Below are 17,095 nucleotides of genomic sequence, written 5' to 3'. Positions count from 1 at the left end.
GCCCGCCCCGCCCCCGCCCCCGCCCGCGGGCCGCCCGGGGCAGGGCCTGCAGCTGCGGCCCGAGAGCCGCGGACGCGACATGGGCCGGCGGCCGGCGGCGGAGGGCGGCTGAGGGCTGCCGAGTGTCCGCGCGGTGGCCTCTCGTCGCCTTGCGCGCCTCGCTGGACAGTGCGCCAGCCCGCAGCGGGGACAGAGCCCGCTGGCCGCAGAGACCCGGCCCCGCGGCGGGGGCGGCGGCTGCGGGTGGTTCTAGCTGTCCAGCTCTGCGCGGGGCCGAGCGGGCGGCAGTGCCCCGGTGCGATGCGTTGAGCACGCAGAGGGCCGAGCGCCCGGCTTGTCCGTGGCACCTGGAGCCGACCCCATGGAAGCGCCGGGTACCAGGTGGAGCCTGCGGGCACCGCCGCCTCCGGTGCTGCTGCTGCTCCTCCTGCAGGTGGCAGGGCCGGCAGGCACCCTGGCGGAGACCTTGCTGGACGCTCCGAAGGCCATGGGCACCAACTCCAACCCGCCCAGCCCCGCGAGCGTGGTGGCTCCTGGAACGACGCCGTTCGAGGAGAGCCGGCTGCCCGTGTTTACCCTGGATTACCCCCACGTTCAGATCCCCTTCGAGATCACCCTGTGGATCTTGCTAGCCTCCCTGGCCAAGATTGGTGAGCGAGCTGGACCCCCGGGGTGTGGGAGAGGGCGATCGAGACGGGGACGCCCAGAGGGTGACTGGGTTGGCGAATTGACCTTCAGGTCGTGGCCACCTCTCCCTGGACCAGGGCAGGAACAACAGATAGAGCAACTGCTGGTTGAAAAAGGACCACAGGAATAGCAGGTTCGTGCTTCAGTTTGTGAGTGGATACTGGCCTTGCAATGGCCTCAAAGTATTAGCCCATACAAACTTGACGATTTGCTGCTTACTTTTGCATGGAACGCCAAGTTGGACAGCCCTTTGCCAAAGTTGAGTAGACCTGTTTACTGAGGGAGTGGACCGAAGAGTATCAGTCTCACCTGCAGGGAGAGAGGCGCAGGCACACCCCAAAGCTAATATGGCTAAAGCGCTGGATGCTGGAGGAGAGAGGGAGAGAGGAGCTTTGGCAGTAACACAGATCCTGCTGTGCGCCTAATGAGGTGCATGGAAGGGGTCCAGGGACACCTGAGTGCCTGCAGCTGCAACAGGAGCGCCCAGTCTCTTCCCTCTTTGGGGATGAGGCTGTCAAGAAGCTCCTTCAGGCAACTTTTGCTTTAGAGGTGACTGAGGCCAGGGAGTCCAGATACATATTTAAAAATAATTAACCCACTTTCCACACCACCTTTAGCTCTCCTTTGGAAAGCAGAAACCTCAGAATTTATTTTCTCCTCTGCATTACCCCCTCCACATAAACTTTTTTGTTATTATGGTTCCTTGTGTTATTTTTATTTTATATTTTAAGACTTAAAAAAATCTTGACATATATAACTGCTGTTGTAATGATTCAAAAAAGTTGTTAGGTCAGAAGTCTGCGTGCATTGCATATGATTTACGCCTTCATCCCAGGAGGTAGAGGCAGGTTTGGGTAAAGGATGTAAAGAAACATTGTCATCCTCAAGGAGCCTTGATTAGTAGCGGGGAGGCATACACACCAGTTATTATAGCACAAGAGGGTGCTGAGTAGGGTGACAAGTTCAGAAAAGATAATATGGCAGTGTAGGGAGGCAGGGATCACTTCCTCAAGATGCAGAGGAAGCGTTTAAACTGCGTTTTCAAGGATGACCAGGGTCTGGTCAGTTGGAGAGGACAGGAAACATTACAGGGAGGAATGAGCAAAGGCATAGGGCATACGTTGGGAGGGGAGCACAAAGCAGGTAGAGGGGATGGTTTATAAGAGGGTGGAAGTTGTGGTAGGTGAGCCTGAAGCTAACCTTCAATGTCAGATTAAATTAATTAGATTCTATTAGTGGTGACTAAAGGAGCCACACATTCTTTAATGACTTTGCAGTCTGTCATTTCCTGGCTTTGACATTGTTCTGCTAGTTGAGTGTCTTAATTCCACCTGAGAAATGGTGTAAGGGGAACGGGCTTCCCCATCTATCAAACAGATATGTACGTTTTTATAAACTTGTTGCCTCTAATAATTAATTCAGACGCCAGCTCTTCCTAGGGCCTTCACAACGACCCTGCTCTGCAGGGAGTGCCAGTGTTAATACTTGCACTTGGTGGAGGTGGACACAGAGGCTCAGAGGGTTCACCCCCAGGGCGCACAGAGTGGGGGAGCCGAAGCAGTGCTCCATTCACTCTCCCTCCGTCTCAGCCTCCACCACTTGAGGGCTGCTTTTGTGCCGTTTCCATTGCTGGATCTCTGTTGCCGTTTCTACTCCAACTCTTTCCTCTGTTCTTCACTCCTGATTATTTTAATCAGATTAATTATACTAATAACAGCTGCTAGTGGGCACTTAAGTTTATTATCTCTAATTTTCACAACCACCATCCTGGATAGGTATGACTACCCTGTTTCATATAGGAGGAAACGGAGAAATGGGGAGGTGAACTGCTGGGTGGAGAGCCAGAATTCCAGCCAGGTCTGTCTGTGTCGTCTTTGTGTCTGTCCTGGAGGCTTGTTCTGTTGTGAGGACTAAGTGAGAATGAATAGCATACATCTAACATCCTTAGAACAGCGCTGCGCAAGTAGCAAGTAGTCCATCAGTACTGCCATCGTTAGTAGCAGTGGTAGTGGCGGTGTAGTCAGAGTAACAGCAGTAATTGTGCCGGTTCTGGCACTACAGTGCCTTTTCCACTGTCCTGGGCTGCCTCCTGTGTTTTTCTACTTCTGTCTTAGCCTTAGCCCTTTTCAAGTGTTCTGATCCTGTGGGTTGCCTTTTTACACTCGTTCTCTTTCTGTCATGTTCCATTCATCTTATTGGGTCATTGTGAGATATTTTGTTAAAAAGTGCTCATGCTTGCTTGTGTAGGAGTTTACAGGTGCATTTATCTGCCTGTTAGCAGTTTCTTGGCCCAGATGTGTTTATATTCCCTGGCCCACTTCTGTTCTACTTGCCATAGTTTCTGCTCTCCCTGTAATGTGTTTTACTATGGCAATCATCACATACTGCTTTTGTTGCCCTCCTTATCATCTGCCTCCCACCCACTCTGAACTCCTCCTCTGGCTACTATTTTATCTTTCCATTCTGCATCTGGGTGGTAAAAAGATGACAACATATTCATGTCTCCCATCCAGAAAGGGGTGTGAGCAGCCAAGTGGAGATTGCCATGAGTAAAGTGAATGGTATAGTTCTCAGGGCAGTAAGTGGAGTGAGTCCAAAAAGAGAAAAGACATGGGCTCTTTTCTCTAGGTTCTTCCTGCATATAGCTCAGTCTGATGCTTCCACTGTGTTCCTAGAGGAGCCCAGAAATACTAAATATCCAACCCCTTCTCCCACCTCTGGGGCCCTGAACGTTCTGTCTGGCTTAGGGCAAGACTGTCCTGGTACTATGGGACACTTTTACAGCCCATTAAACAGTAATAGTCATTAAAATTCTATTTCAGCTTTTGCACTGGTAAAACTATTAGTTTTGGGGTGTCTTATATGACTTAAGTTGCTCATACTTGGCAAGGAGGATGAACTGAGTCGTGCAGGGGGAGTGAGGCTATGAGGGAATACAAATGCTAACTCCTGCAAAATGCCATGGTTTCTGCTTGGGCACTTTTATGTCATATATCTGGTTTACCCGAACTTACCTGCGCCAGAGAACATGGAGAAACATTGCTAGTGATTAAACAAAGATAACATGTTGCCCAAAGTGGAGGCTCCTGATAATATTTGTAGGAAACGTAACTAATGCCTGATGGTGAATTTAGAATGGTTTTTCTAAATTGCAGCACAATATAATCTTAGAAATATTACATTCAGAAGTCAGAAAACACATTTTGGCAAAGTGTTGAATGATTCAGCTTAACTTTTCATTGTTTTACCTGATTATCTGGGAAAATCAACTCTCTATTTACTTGGTCCAAAAAAAGTGATTCTGTAGTTATAAAATTTACTAAAACCATGCTGATAATGATTAATGAGGATGATGATGGTGATGTCTATGTGTATATGAAGTAGGTTTTAAAAAAACAAAAAAACCCCACAGTGAATTTAGTACATCTTAGAAAAGCTTTAAAAATCTTGGCAAGAAACATTTCCTCATTTGTTTTTACTTAGGTCCTCACACACGTGAACTCTTATTATTCTTTCACTTTGAATATTTATATTTTGAGTAACCATTGATTTTTTTTGCAGTTATAAATACACACTTTGCTTGGTAAATCTTGAACACAGGGATGCAGTTCATTAGTGTGGAATAATAAGTAGTCAAAGAATTAAGAAGAGGAGAATATACTGGTGTATTTTAACGTCGTCTCCTCTGATTTCCTTGCCCATGAGGTGGGTCAGTGGGGTTTGTGCTGACCTGGGTGAACTTGGACATGCACTCTAGCTCTTCTCAAAGTTCAAGGACAGAGTGCTGGGTCCCCTGCTGCCTAAAGTAACAGAGCTCCCTTCTTTGTCCTGGGATTCCTCGAATACCCCTTCCTGTATCTTGTGGTCTTGTGGGGCTGGCCTGTTTGCCTCTCCTTCCAAGTGTCACCAGTCACTGTGCTCATTCCATTTCCTTTGCCCCTAAACTTTGCGTTAGGATGCAGAATTCTCCACTTCCCTTCATCCTGCTGTCTTGAAATTAAATAACTTGGTATTCTTATTATTTTAAGGGAAAGACAGCAGTTTGGCTCATGAAGATGTTCCTCTGGGCTCCAGGCCATCCTGAATTTGAAATGTGAAACCCAAGAGTTTGATATCTGCCTGAATCATAGAAGTTTTGATCTATGAAAAAACCTATCCTTGTGCTTAGTCTGTTTCTCTTTGTCCTCTTTGGTTTTCCTGAACCATATTCACCACTTGGTTGGTCTGGAGCTCATTGTCTTCACTCATTATTTGAACCACATCTCACTTTGAACATTCATCTTAAGAAATCAGGACTTCCTGGTGACATGCGTTGGTTCCTAATAGAGCTAGAAGAAGAGTTCTGATTCCTTTCTTTCTCTGTCTTCATCTATTCCCATTGGGCTACTCATAGATTTTTTGCTTTCTGTCCGAAGGATGACTAATGTTTCTCTAAAGACCAACTTAGATGTCTTCTAAAATTTTGTGACTATCCTGTACCACCAAAGTGTTTTTGTACCTTTCAAAATAATAGATATTTTTTCACAAAATGAAGATGGTACTCTGTATTAACTCTAACAATGAAAACACTATTGGTCATTAATGGGATGCTTTACTTCTTACAGAATTCTTTCATGCATCTTGAAGCCCTAAGAAGTATAAAAAGAACATTTTGTATAAAACTGTTTGTTCCTTATATGGTTGTAAAAAACTAACCTGTAAAACTAAATAAATTTGATGATTCTTTTTGCATATAGGTAGATTTTGACCAGTGATTCAATTGCATTAATATTTATAGTTCTATTTGGTTTATCTATATATTCTTGGGTCAATTTTGGTAATTTATATATTTTTAGAAAATCATTATTTCATTGAGTTTTTAAATTTACTGGAAGTTATTTTTATGATTTAAAAAATCTCCACATTATCTGCATTTATGTTCTCCTTTTTATTCCTAATATTGTTATTTTTGTCTTTCTTTACTTTGGTCAAAATTCTCAGCTTATCTATTTTATACTTTTTCAAATAATTAACTTTTGGTTGGCTTACAGTCTTACATTTATGATTTACTTCTATTTTTTTGGTTTATTTATTTAATCCTTGAATTGAAAGTTTAGCTCATTAATTGTTGAATTTACTTGTTTTCTTATATGTCAAGTCCCACCTTACATGGGCAATCAATCTATGAAAAAATGCTAATTGTTGAAAACTTTTATTTGATGGTTTCAGTTAAGTATTTTGATGAACCCTTGAGCTCCAAAATTGACATACACTTGTGCTAAAATGACATCAGTCCTATTAAAATGGACAAAATTACTTCAATAGCTTATCTAGTTATTAAAATTCCTAATAAGCCATTTTCCCATCATCAATTTCTTTAAAATATGAGTATTTACTTACTCTCATTAAATTCAAAGCTATGATATACTGTATACTTAAGACTTTGTCATAAACTAAACATATTCACAATACTCAAAGTTTATGTAGATTCATCTTTATTGCAAATAATAACAATACAGAGAATGATAAAAAAGATTTCAGGGAAATGATGCAAATGAAGTAACACTTTCTGAATAAATTGAATGATATTATTGCTGCTATGAAATAGCAAACCATGGATATTCTGAGAGAACTTAATAAAACATACCAATGATAAAGCTGGAATGATGATTCTTGATGGATTTCATCTCAGGGTGCTCAGCCACCAAATTAAAGTCCATAAAATCAATTTGGTCTTCATGAAGTTGAAGAAATGCCTCATGAACTAAAATAGGATTATTAAATGAAACTATTCCTACAGATGAATTCTCATGATCCAAATGGGTATATTATGGAAGAATGGCAATATATGCATTTAAGGCTAGAAATATACCTTTCTGTCCTACTTTGGTTGTATTACATAGTTTTGATATGTAGGATTTTCACTGTCATTCAGCTCTCAGTACTTTTAAATTCCCTTCTGTTATTTTATTCTAATGCAATAATTATTTAGTATTTTACTTTTTAGTTAATAAACATATGGGGATTTGTGGCCATTTTTATTTTGCTCATATTTTATTACATTTTGGTCATATAAGCATGATATTGATTTTTAACATTGATTGAGATGTCCTTTGTGGCTTAAACTATGGCTATTTTTTTGCATTACACTTTCCAAATATGCTTGAAAAAGAATGTGTATTCTCTATTGGGAGCAGGATTTCATACATGTACATGTGCACATATACAGACACACAGACTAGATCAAGTTTCTCTTCATGGTGTTAAAATCTTCATTCATTCTTTTTGGCTACTTTATCTATCAGTTTCTGGGGTACATTAAAATTACTCCTAAGATTGTAATGGCAATTACTGTTTGTCATTTTGTCAATTTTTGCTTTAGCTATTTTGATATTATGTTATTAGGTACTTACTGGTTCAATATTGTTATATCTTTTGAGTGAGTTATTTCTTTAATTATTAAGTTATTAACTTTGTTTTTTCCAATATGTTTTTATGGCTCAAAGCATATTTTTTTCTTATATTACCATTGCCATTCAGAAGAAAACTAGATTTTTCACATGTATTTTTTTCCACATCTGTTTTCCATATCTGCATTTTCCAGATATATTTTTTCTTATCCTTTACTATCAAATGAGTTGTATCATTTTCATTTAGATAAGTCTCATTAAACCACATATATTTGGATTTTGTGTCTTTAATTTAAAATTTCAAATTGCTGTAGTTTAAAAAAAGAAATGTAACTATACACTTATTGTGAATAATGATATATTTGGAATTATGTTGTTTGCTGTTTATCATGCTTTTACTTAGTGTCTTTATTTTTCCTTGACATATTTTGGCTTGGTCAATTTGTTTTCTTATTTATTTTTTATACATTATTATCTGTTCCATTTCTATTCTTTTTGAGGTTGCTCTTCAATTTTAGTATGATTGTCTAATTTAACAGGAGCTAGCCATACTGCCTTTACTTACATCTCAGACCCCTTTTCCTGCATATTTTGTAGCTATGTGATTTTGGGTATATAAGTTAAACTCTCTGGGCTCAATTGCCCTAGTGGCTAAAGGGGGGTCAATAAAAGTATCAATGTCATAGGCTGCTGGGAGAAGTAAATTAGTTAATATATATAAAGTGTTAAATTACTTCCTGGAATATAAAAGTATTTGCTCTTTTTATAATTGTTGTTATCTTCTTCCTGAGTAATACTTGAACTTTAAAAATTTTAACTGCTTATTCCAAAATTATAATTTTTTGTCTTGTAATTTAAACCTGGTTTGTATTTAACTTCCTCCAAATTAGTTTTTTCTTTTTATAAACAGTGGTTACATGGATTTGCAAAGACATTTTCCAATTTTTCTTCATTATTACTTCTATTTCCTTTTTCCTTTCAGATTGTTTTCTTTTTACTGAAGTATATATTTTAGTGGATACTTCAGGGAAGGCCTTAGTCTTTTCTGAAAATGTCTTTATTTTGATTATACTATTAAATGATAATACAACTGTGTGTAGGGTTTGCAGTTATCACTTATCACTTGGAATGTATTGTTTCATGACTTTCTGTCCTCTTTTGTTACTAAGGAGAATTATGTTGTTATTCACAGTGCCTGCTGGAATTAATCTGATTTTTGTCTCTGGTTTCATTTAAGATTTTTTTGTTTGGTTATTTCTGATATTCTTTTATTTTCTTAATGTGTCTAGTTATTGATTTATTTTATTGTTCTTGCTTGGAACTTGTTATGCTTCCATGTTTCTTAACTTCTGTTTCATGTTTTTTCATCTCTTTTCCTTTTTGTGCTATTTCTTGGTTGTTTCATCAGATAATTATTCCAGCTTAGTGGTTTCTAATCTGTGGTTCACCTACTCATTGGATTTTTAATTTTAATTACATTTTCCTTTAAGCTTTTTGGGTCCTTTTTCAAGTCTATCTGTGTTTTGTTCATATGATTATACTATATAATTATAGATTTTATTTTCTTCCTTTAATTCCTTTATTCATTCAAACTATTATATATTTATTTTTTAGCCTCTTTCAGATTCTGTTATTTCTAAGTCTTGGGGTGCTAATTCTTATATTTATAACTTCCAACTTTCCCTCTTAGATATTTATTTCCCAGTGTAGATTATAGTGTTTATTGTGAGCTTAGTGTTAGAAGGGGGCATTTATTTGGTAAAAATCTTTTTTTTTTAAGTTGTAAAATGTTCTTAAAATGGTTTTGAGTGTGTTTCTCACTGGGACCCAGGGTTTCAATGATTTGTTTTTTTTTTTTTTTTTTTTTTTTTTTTGAGACAGAGTGTCGCTTTGTTGCCCTGGCTAGAGTGAGTGCCATGGCGTCAGCCTAGCTCACAGCAACCTCAAACTCCTGGGCTTAAGCAATCCTACTGCCTCAGCCTCCCGAGTAGCTGGGACTACAGGCATGCGCCACCATGCCCGGCTAATTTTTTGTATATATATATATTTTAGTTGTCCATATAATTTCTTTCTATTTTTAGTAGAGACGGGGTCTCACTCTTGCTCAGGCTGGTCTCGAACTCCTGACCTTGAGCGATCCACCCGCCTCGGCCTCCCAGAGTGCTAGGATTACAGGCGTGAGCCACTGCGCCCGGCCTCAATGATTTGTTTTTATTATTCATTTCTTAGCTTGGTTTTCCTATGTGATTCAAGTACTGTAGATATAGACCTTTTACCTGTACGTGATCTAGACCTGGAATTTTATACTTCGCAGGTGAATTTCCCCCGGCCCAAGGCTATAAAGAGATGATACATTTCCTTACCTTTTTCCTTAGCCACAAACATCTCTCTCTCTCTCTCTCTCTTTCTCTGTCTCTGTCTTTCTCTTTATTTATTTAGGACAGAGTTGCTCTCAAAAACTCAAGAATTTATGCAAGAGTCCTTCCTTTCGTGGACTGAAGTCAAATTTTTTATTCTCATGTAGGTAGGTGTTGAAATGCCAGGTCCTAGCACACAGGGCATGCACCTATGTCAGGAATTCCCCTGGTTCACTGTGGCTTGAAATCCTACTGACATCTCTTACTTCGATTTCTCATCTTATTTCTGGCCTCCTAGACATTTTCATTTTGAGCTTGGCTAGATATTAATATTGATAATATTTTATGTTTGTAGTGAGAGGAGGCACTGTGTCCATACTGTTGGATATTTTGGTGACATATCATATGGCACTTTTTAAAGAAATGCTTTCTGTAGAAAGTGTCAAGTTCATGGCTCTGTTCTGCTCATAGAATATCATAATGGCTTCTCTTTAATGTAAATCGAACATAATGTGTACTTCCTAGTTTTTCTTTCAGAAGAATGTGGGGATGTGGCTGAATTGCCTTTGTTTTATCTTCTATAATTTCATACGTGTGTAGAAGAGGAATAGCTCAGCAGATGAGGAGGGGTTGGACCTAAGTTTTAGAAAAGATACCTCCAGATTAGAAGTAGGAAGACCCTGTTGTAATGTTCTTGTTCTTATGACCCTGGCCCATCTTCACTTACTTGGTTCTCTCATTTAATTAATAGAAGTGGGGTTATGTATCTGCTCTGTCTGTTTAATATTTCCATAAAGATAATATGAGATTCTCTGTGGGGGAGGAAATCATTTATAAAAAAGCTTTTACTTTTATAGCAAAGAAACTTAAGCTAAGAGAAGCATGTGTTTATTGTACGAAAGTCATGTGTAGACATCAGCGTATTGTCACTCTAAGTGATACTTGTGCGATTACAGGTGACTGCCTTGCAATTACATCTTTAAATATAATGGATCATAATTGACGTACTTCCTGCAATAGTCCTGTGCTTTGTTCATCACTGTACACAGGCTTTCTAATCTTGATTTGTGAAGTTCATCCTTGTTTGAAGGTGACTTATATTCTACTTCCTCTCTAATAATTCCAGTGGGTGGGGCAGGGGAGTTCCTTTAAAAGCTCTCTGTGTGGCTGCAACAGAAGCATATTTTACAGATGAGCTTCATCTTATTACTTTGTATTGGCATACAAAGGCTTACATGGGAAGGACAGAAAAGGAAAATCAAACTCACATTTAGAAATTTCATTTGAAAATGAATCAGATTGCATATGCCCGCTCTGCATGGGAAGCACTCTAAAGAAGTTTAAAGGTCCTGTTATCCATAGACAGTTCCTCAGAAAGTCACAGCACAGTGAAACAACTCTATTGCCATGTTTCTGTGACTCTGCCACTGGGAATTTTGCTACTTCCAGTTCCCAGGCCTGTTTCCTAGGAATCTAACCGGCTGGGAAATGTGAGCAGTGTAATGCAGCCAGTGTCGTGTTTCCTTGTGTTTCCTTGTGGCATTGGGGGCGGGGGTGAGACTGGGGGAATCCCTCTATCACAATTCCTTTAATAAAATAATAATGGCTAACAAGGATAGAACATTATTGCCTGCCAGGTACTTGGGCCGAGTGCTTTACAGTCTTTACCTTATTTAATCCTCCTAGTAGCTCTGGGAGGTAGACACCATTATTATCCACAGTTTTAAAAAATAGATGAGGAAACAGGTTTAGGAGCTTAGGTAACTTGTCCCAGGCATCAAAGCTATCAAGTGGTAGAGGTAGGACAGCTAGTTCTCCATCACACTGATGTGTCTTGTGCTGCCCCCTGCCTCTCGTGAAAAAGAATGTTAAGGCACTAGACTTCCACCTACCATCCCATGCGCTCAGCCTTACCCACTCGTACACCTGGAGCCTGAGGCCTGTTTGACCCTTCCTACCTCATTAGGAGCATCTCAGCTTGTCATGGTAAAATTAGACAACAGTAGTGATACCACTCTGCCTCCTTTGCCGGATCCTTGCAAGGACCCAACTGGAACAATATGTGAAAGTAAGTTCAACCTTAGGATTAGTATGACCTCACAACAATTCTGTAAATTGCAAAGGACAGAAAGGACTAATAAAAAGGCAAAGTGGCAGAGCTCGTTAGTAGTACCAGAGCTAGAGCATGAGTCTAGACCTTCAGAATCTTGGTCTAGCCTTTTCCACCATCCATGACTTAGGGAATGTAGAACTTTAATGCTTTTGAAATATATATTAAACATGTTAAGGATTTGTAGGTTAAAGAAAGGTTCAACCCATATAGCTTGAGCTACTATGTAGAACTTTAACAGGCCAAAGTTCAACCCCAACAGATTTACAGAAAAAAATATGTTCAATATGTTTCATTGTTGCACATACCTACACATGTATTGCACACACAAATATGCACATACAGAAACATATGCACACATAAATGACATTCATTAGGATGTAAGCTCCGTGAGGGGAGGGACTTTGTCTATTTGACTCACAGTCTGGAACAGTGCCTGGCACGTAGTAGGCATTTAATAAATAATTACTGAGCAAATGAATAACTAAATCAATATTTAGAGAAACTTTTTGTTTCACCACACTTTAATCATGTGGTAATTAAAATAACCACACCTCCCGGTTCTTCTGTGACATCCATGGCAGACATTTGTTATCCTGGCACATATATAATTATTGTGCTCTTTTACTCTCAAATATCCTGGTTTGGATGATAATTTGGTGACTCTCCTTATAATGCATATGCAGCAATAATTTGAACATACTTTGAGTGGTAACTTAAGCTCTGGTGTCCAAAATCCCAACCCTACCACTTAGTAGCTGTGGATTTTGGGTGGGTTAATTATAGCTTCTCTAACCTCTGTTCTTTCATCTGTAAAATGGAACAATCACAGTCACTTCTTCATTAGTTTATGGTAAGGACAGAGTTAACTCACTTACAAAACTTGCCATCTTATAAACTTTGGAAATTTGGATAGCCTTGGATGGGAACAGATTTCTTGCTTCCTTCCCCAAAGTATAACAGTATTATACCATGAATGTCTCTTTTGTCCATTTGTTCCATAGCAAGTTGTTATTAATAGATTGTCTAGATGTTCTGGTCTCTTGCTTTTGGTATTATGAATAGGTTTCTTTCTAAATCATAGATATTTTGGCTTCCAATGTTGCATAAGTTTAAAATATCACTTTTTCTGCCTTTGCTTAGTTAGTTTGCAATGGAAAAGAAAGGCAATGCACACCCTTTGTTTTATCCCAGATTCCTGTGTTGGAAACTGAAGGCTGAGCAGCCAGGCATAGTAGCTGGAAGGCAGAAAAGTGACTTGGTATGCAGGGCTCACTGTCAGGTGACACCTTCCCTGCAGCAGCAGGTGCTCTCGACCCTCCCCCTGACACTTCCTGGACAGCCCAGAGCCCCTGGGTCTCCTCTGTGTCATCAGGGGCCACAGACTTGTCAGCTCACACACAATGTGGTGGATATGCATTTTTCAGCAGATGCTTTCCAAGTCCTCTTGTGCCTTTTGTACAAACAAGGTTTCTTTAGGAATCCAGATTGGAAAGAATTTTAAAGCAAAGTGCTGCCTAAAGTAATTATTGCTATTTTAAAACTGTCAACCAGCGCTCCTCATCACCAGTATTCTAAGGCAGAATCACAAATCGGCTGACTGGACGCTTTCTCTAACAAAACACTAGAATGGTGAGCAGAAAGGATGCTGAGAAATTGCAGCCCCTTCTTTTCCGTCTGATTGAAACTCCTGGTCTTGGGTTGGGAAGGATACGTTGTTAGTGACAACGCCTGGTCTGCTTACTTAGGAGAATGGCATCAGTTTTTTGTGCATTCTCTTGTGAAGTTTCTGGAAGGGTATGGGAGATGCTGACTCCGGCATTAGGAGCTCATGTTTTTAAGGGAAATCAGAAGACATACGCACCTGTGTGAATAGCTCTGGCCCGGGTCGCTCTGTATCCTGTTGCCCAGGCTTACTTTCTCCTGCGCCTTTATCACTATCTGACATGTGATTATTTATTTAAGAGTTGGGTGTTCACTCTCTGTCCGTCCCTACTCGAGAGAGGCTCCAGGGGCATGGGCCTCTGTTTTTAGTTTCTGTCAGCTTACAAGGTGTATAGTTAAAACTAACAATATCCGCATTCCCCATAGCATGTTTTATACTTTCAGTTGTTTTATAACTATAATCTACTTTGAACCTCACAGGAGTCTGTATTTTGTTTTGTTACTGCTGACATTCATTACACGCTCATATTCTGAGCACCACTCATGAGTGCTAATGGTTTTGCTAGAGGGATTTGCTTGATAAGATAGCTAATTTATGTACTTAATGACTTGACTCCCTCTGCAGCGATTTTTTTAAAAAATCTTTTTATTTGGTCTTGATGTTTCAATTTTGTGTTTTGAGGCTGCTGAAATGAAAGGAGCTGTTACTGTTTCTAAATCTCAGAACAAATGTCTATATTTGGCAAGACTCCAATTCTCCATTTTTCCACTAAATGTATTAGTAGGTTTGCCTGTTATTTTAATGGAACATAATAATTATGGTTACAGTGGAAGCATAAGAATATCCATGAGTCCCTAAGAAGCATATATCCCAATACTCAATGAAACCCCTTTGGTCTTTGCAACCATAAGCAAACAGAAGGGCACATGGGTGTGCAAAGACCACTGAGCTGGTAATAGAAGTCAGGGAGGAGGCAAAGGATAGGATTCTAGGAAGTTTAGAAAATAGTGTAACTTACCAAATAGGGTAGTTTCTTAGTTTAGCCTGAGCCAGTGTGCAGATATGTCCCCTGCCATGTAAACAACTAACTGGTAGCTGCAGATGAGTGTTAGCAACCACTTAATTGGAAAATGAAATTAGGTAGCAATTACTGGCAATTGTGGGTTCCTTTACTATCCTTTGATATATTTATTTTAAGCAAGTGGTAAATTTGTTTAGAAGGCAGGCTCTTGAAGGAATAAAAACCCAACAGAAAATAAAGCTCCCACCCAAGGTGGTTGAGTGGGTGGGGTAGAGTCCCTGGAAAATCTTATACAACTTAATGATAGCAGTGTGCAAACAACAAAGCCAAAATTGGCATAAATCATTTACTAACACATGGGTTGAAAGGATAACACATGCTAGGATTTAACATCTAGCCTGGGGCAATAGAGTAAAAATTGCTTTTAACCGTTGGCGACATGGAAAGGTTTGAATCTAGGTTACAGTGTAACAGAGCCCTTATCACCGCTGGCCAACCGCAGTGCTCCCTCCAGCAGCGTAACTGTGCGAAGGGTCTATTCAGAGAACTTAAGGACTCCCTGGACTCTGTAATTCCCCTTAAATAATGACTGGGCACTGGAAAGTTTTACCCTCAGAAGGATCTCCTCAAATCTAATCTTTCTTGGTCAAACCTCTTAATGGGATGGTGTTTCTAAAATGGGTGGAGAGGAGGAAAGAAAAAGAAAAAAAGAAAAAGGGGGGAACCTAGAGCCACAGGAGATGAAACTCAAGTTAAAGATGTTTGCAATCATAGAAGAGCTGTCGAAATCTGCTTCAAAGCTGTAAAACCTAAGCCTGCAGTCCTAACAGATTGAGAACAAGTTCCGTGAGGACTCTGTGCTGAGCCTCACGTGAAACACGAGCCTGGGTCCGTTCTAAATAAGAACACTCTGCACGTCCAGGGGCACCTCTCCGTGTTTAGCAGGGAGGATCTTGTTTCCCACCTGGCTGTATTAGAAATTCCCTTGGCGTCTGTGGATTACTTTTCTCGGCTTGAGGAGACACACATTTCACACCCAGATATAATATATGTGGAAATACGTTGAAAACTGCCCAGTGTCATCATTACTACTTCCTGGGGCAGAGTTGCAGTGCTGGCACACCTAAGCCAGTTATAATAATTTCTGAGCTGTCTAGAGGGTGCGGTGTGTGTTTCATCTTCGTTGCACTGTGCTAGTGGAGCATTTTGCAGAATTCATATGACACAAACCTAGCATTGTTCTTCTCTTGAATGCCAGGGAATCTGAGCGTGCCAATGGCATCTCTGGAAGCAGAGGGTGGCTTCCACCTCTGTCCCTCTGGCCTGTCCACTTCTAGCCTTCAAAAAGGGCAATGGGCCTCATGAACAGAGTAAACTAAGATGGTCTCCCTGAGCAGGAAGCAGCCCAGGTGCTAAAGTATGTAACTGGTTTTGGACTTTTGAACACTAGTTAGTGTTAAACAATGGAATATCAAATTCAAAACCATGAATAACCCTAAATAAAAGTGAGACCTATTATTTACAGGAAAAGTACGGTATTATTTATTTGCTATTTCTTTACAGTTTTTCCTAAAACTTTAAGCTCAGTTTCTTATCTTGAAAACAAAGAAATTTATTTGCTTTTTACAAGATCAGCACGTAAAGGAATTCACTACCTATAGTCTCTATAGATGCTGACTAGCCCATCCCTTGCGTGTCAATTGCCTTTAAAATCCCTGGGAAAATAGTTTGTGTACCACAGAAGCAGTCAGCCATCTAGGAGCCCTGTGGTTGTCACCATTGGAGGAGATTTCAGAGAGATATCAGGGGGCCACAGAAATGCTGGAAGGTCATAAGATGGGGAGCTGCATCAATGGAGATGTTCCCTTTACAACGTGCTTTGAATGTGTGTCTCCCTGGCAGCCAGGGGAACTTCCCCTGTCACTTACCTGCCCAGACTGCCTTGGGCAGCAGAAGTTTGGAGAGACTCTGGCTCTATTTGCCCCACCCTGAGGTCCCTGTGAGCTGAAGGATTCGGTTCCAGGAGCATCTACCCAGATCACCCAATTCCTGCTCAGAAGGTAGTTCTTCCAAAACTCCTTGATGTATGAGTCAGTAATTTCCTGTCATTTTAAAGGATGGCTTGCTCTTCTTTCAATTTGTGACTTTCCTTGAAATCCAGAAAGATATAGTATCTTTTGTTTCCATATCAAATTGGTGAAAGCAACATCTCCAGCTGCCGCTGCTTTTGGCCCAAGTGGATGCTTCCTTTTGTGTGACAGGAAGATCTCTGTCAGTGTTGGATGCAGGGTCTTCCATGAAGCAACATTACCCAGAAGGGTTTGTGGATGATTTTGTGTGTGTGTTTGTACTTACCTCCTTGGGCTACACACAGCTCCACACACACTCAACAACTGTCAAGGTTGTCAAGAGTGATTATAAGGTTGCCATTTACAAACTATGAACTTTCTGGTTCTGGATGTTTGATGAATCTACTTTGCAAAATACTTTTTAAACTCGTATATAGGTTAATTCGTTGGGTTCAACTTACTGTGGAGAGGAAAATGGAATATTGAGAATTGATCTTATTTGCTGATGGCCCAGGACTGTGAATAATGAGTCTGGGATGAAGAAAGAATTTAATGCAAGCTGTGAGGTGGCCGGGACATGAGTAAAATCCTGTGCCCAGCCCTGGCTTGGTGATCAGAGTAGGATTCAGCTGCCTCCAGTGGAGAGGTGACTTCTAGGCTGTCAGTTCACTCTATAAGTTCTCTCAGCCTGTAGAAGTGAACTTCACCAACTGTGTGTGCTTCCCTGGACCTGCCAGAGATCTTGTGCATTGACATCAGTCAGCTGCAGGGCCCCAGCAGGGACAGGGATACTCCT

General features: G+C 40.4%; 1 protein-coding gene across 1 annotated transcript in view; it reads left to right on the top strand.

The window, feature by feature from the left end:
- The first annotated feature begins 361 nt into the window (after positions 1 to 361).
- The window catches only part of SLC9A2 (solute carrier family 9 member A2), a 90,618-nt gene continuing 73,884 nt past the window's right edge, over positions 362 to 17,095 (top strand). Inside the window, exon 1 of the mRNA XM_069494658.1 lies at positions 362 to 650. Coding sequence (XP_069350759.1) covers positions 362 to 650 — 289 coding nt within the window. The remainder of the gene's footprint in view (positions 651 to 17,095) is intronic.

The sequence above is a fragment of the Eulemur rufifrons genome, chromosome 19, assembly GCF_041146395.1.
Source record: "Eulemur rufifrons isolate Redbay chromosome 19, OSU_ERuf_1, whole genome shotgun sequence".
Classification (NCBI taxonomy): domain Eukaryota; kingdom Metazoa; phylum Chordata; class Mammalia; order Primates; family Lemuridae; genus Eulemur; species Eulemur rufifrons.
The sequence above is the reverse complement of the archived record's forward strand: the minus strand, read 5'-3'. Positions and strand labels throughout refer to the sequence as shown.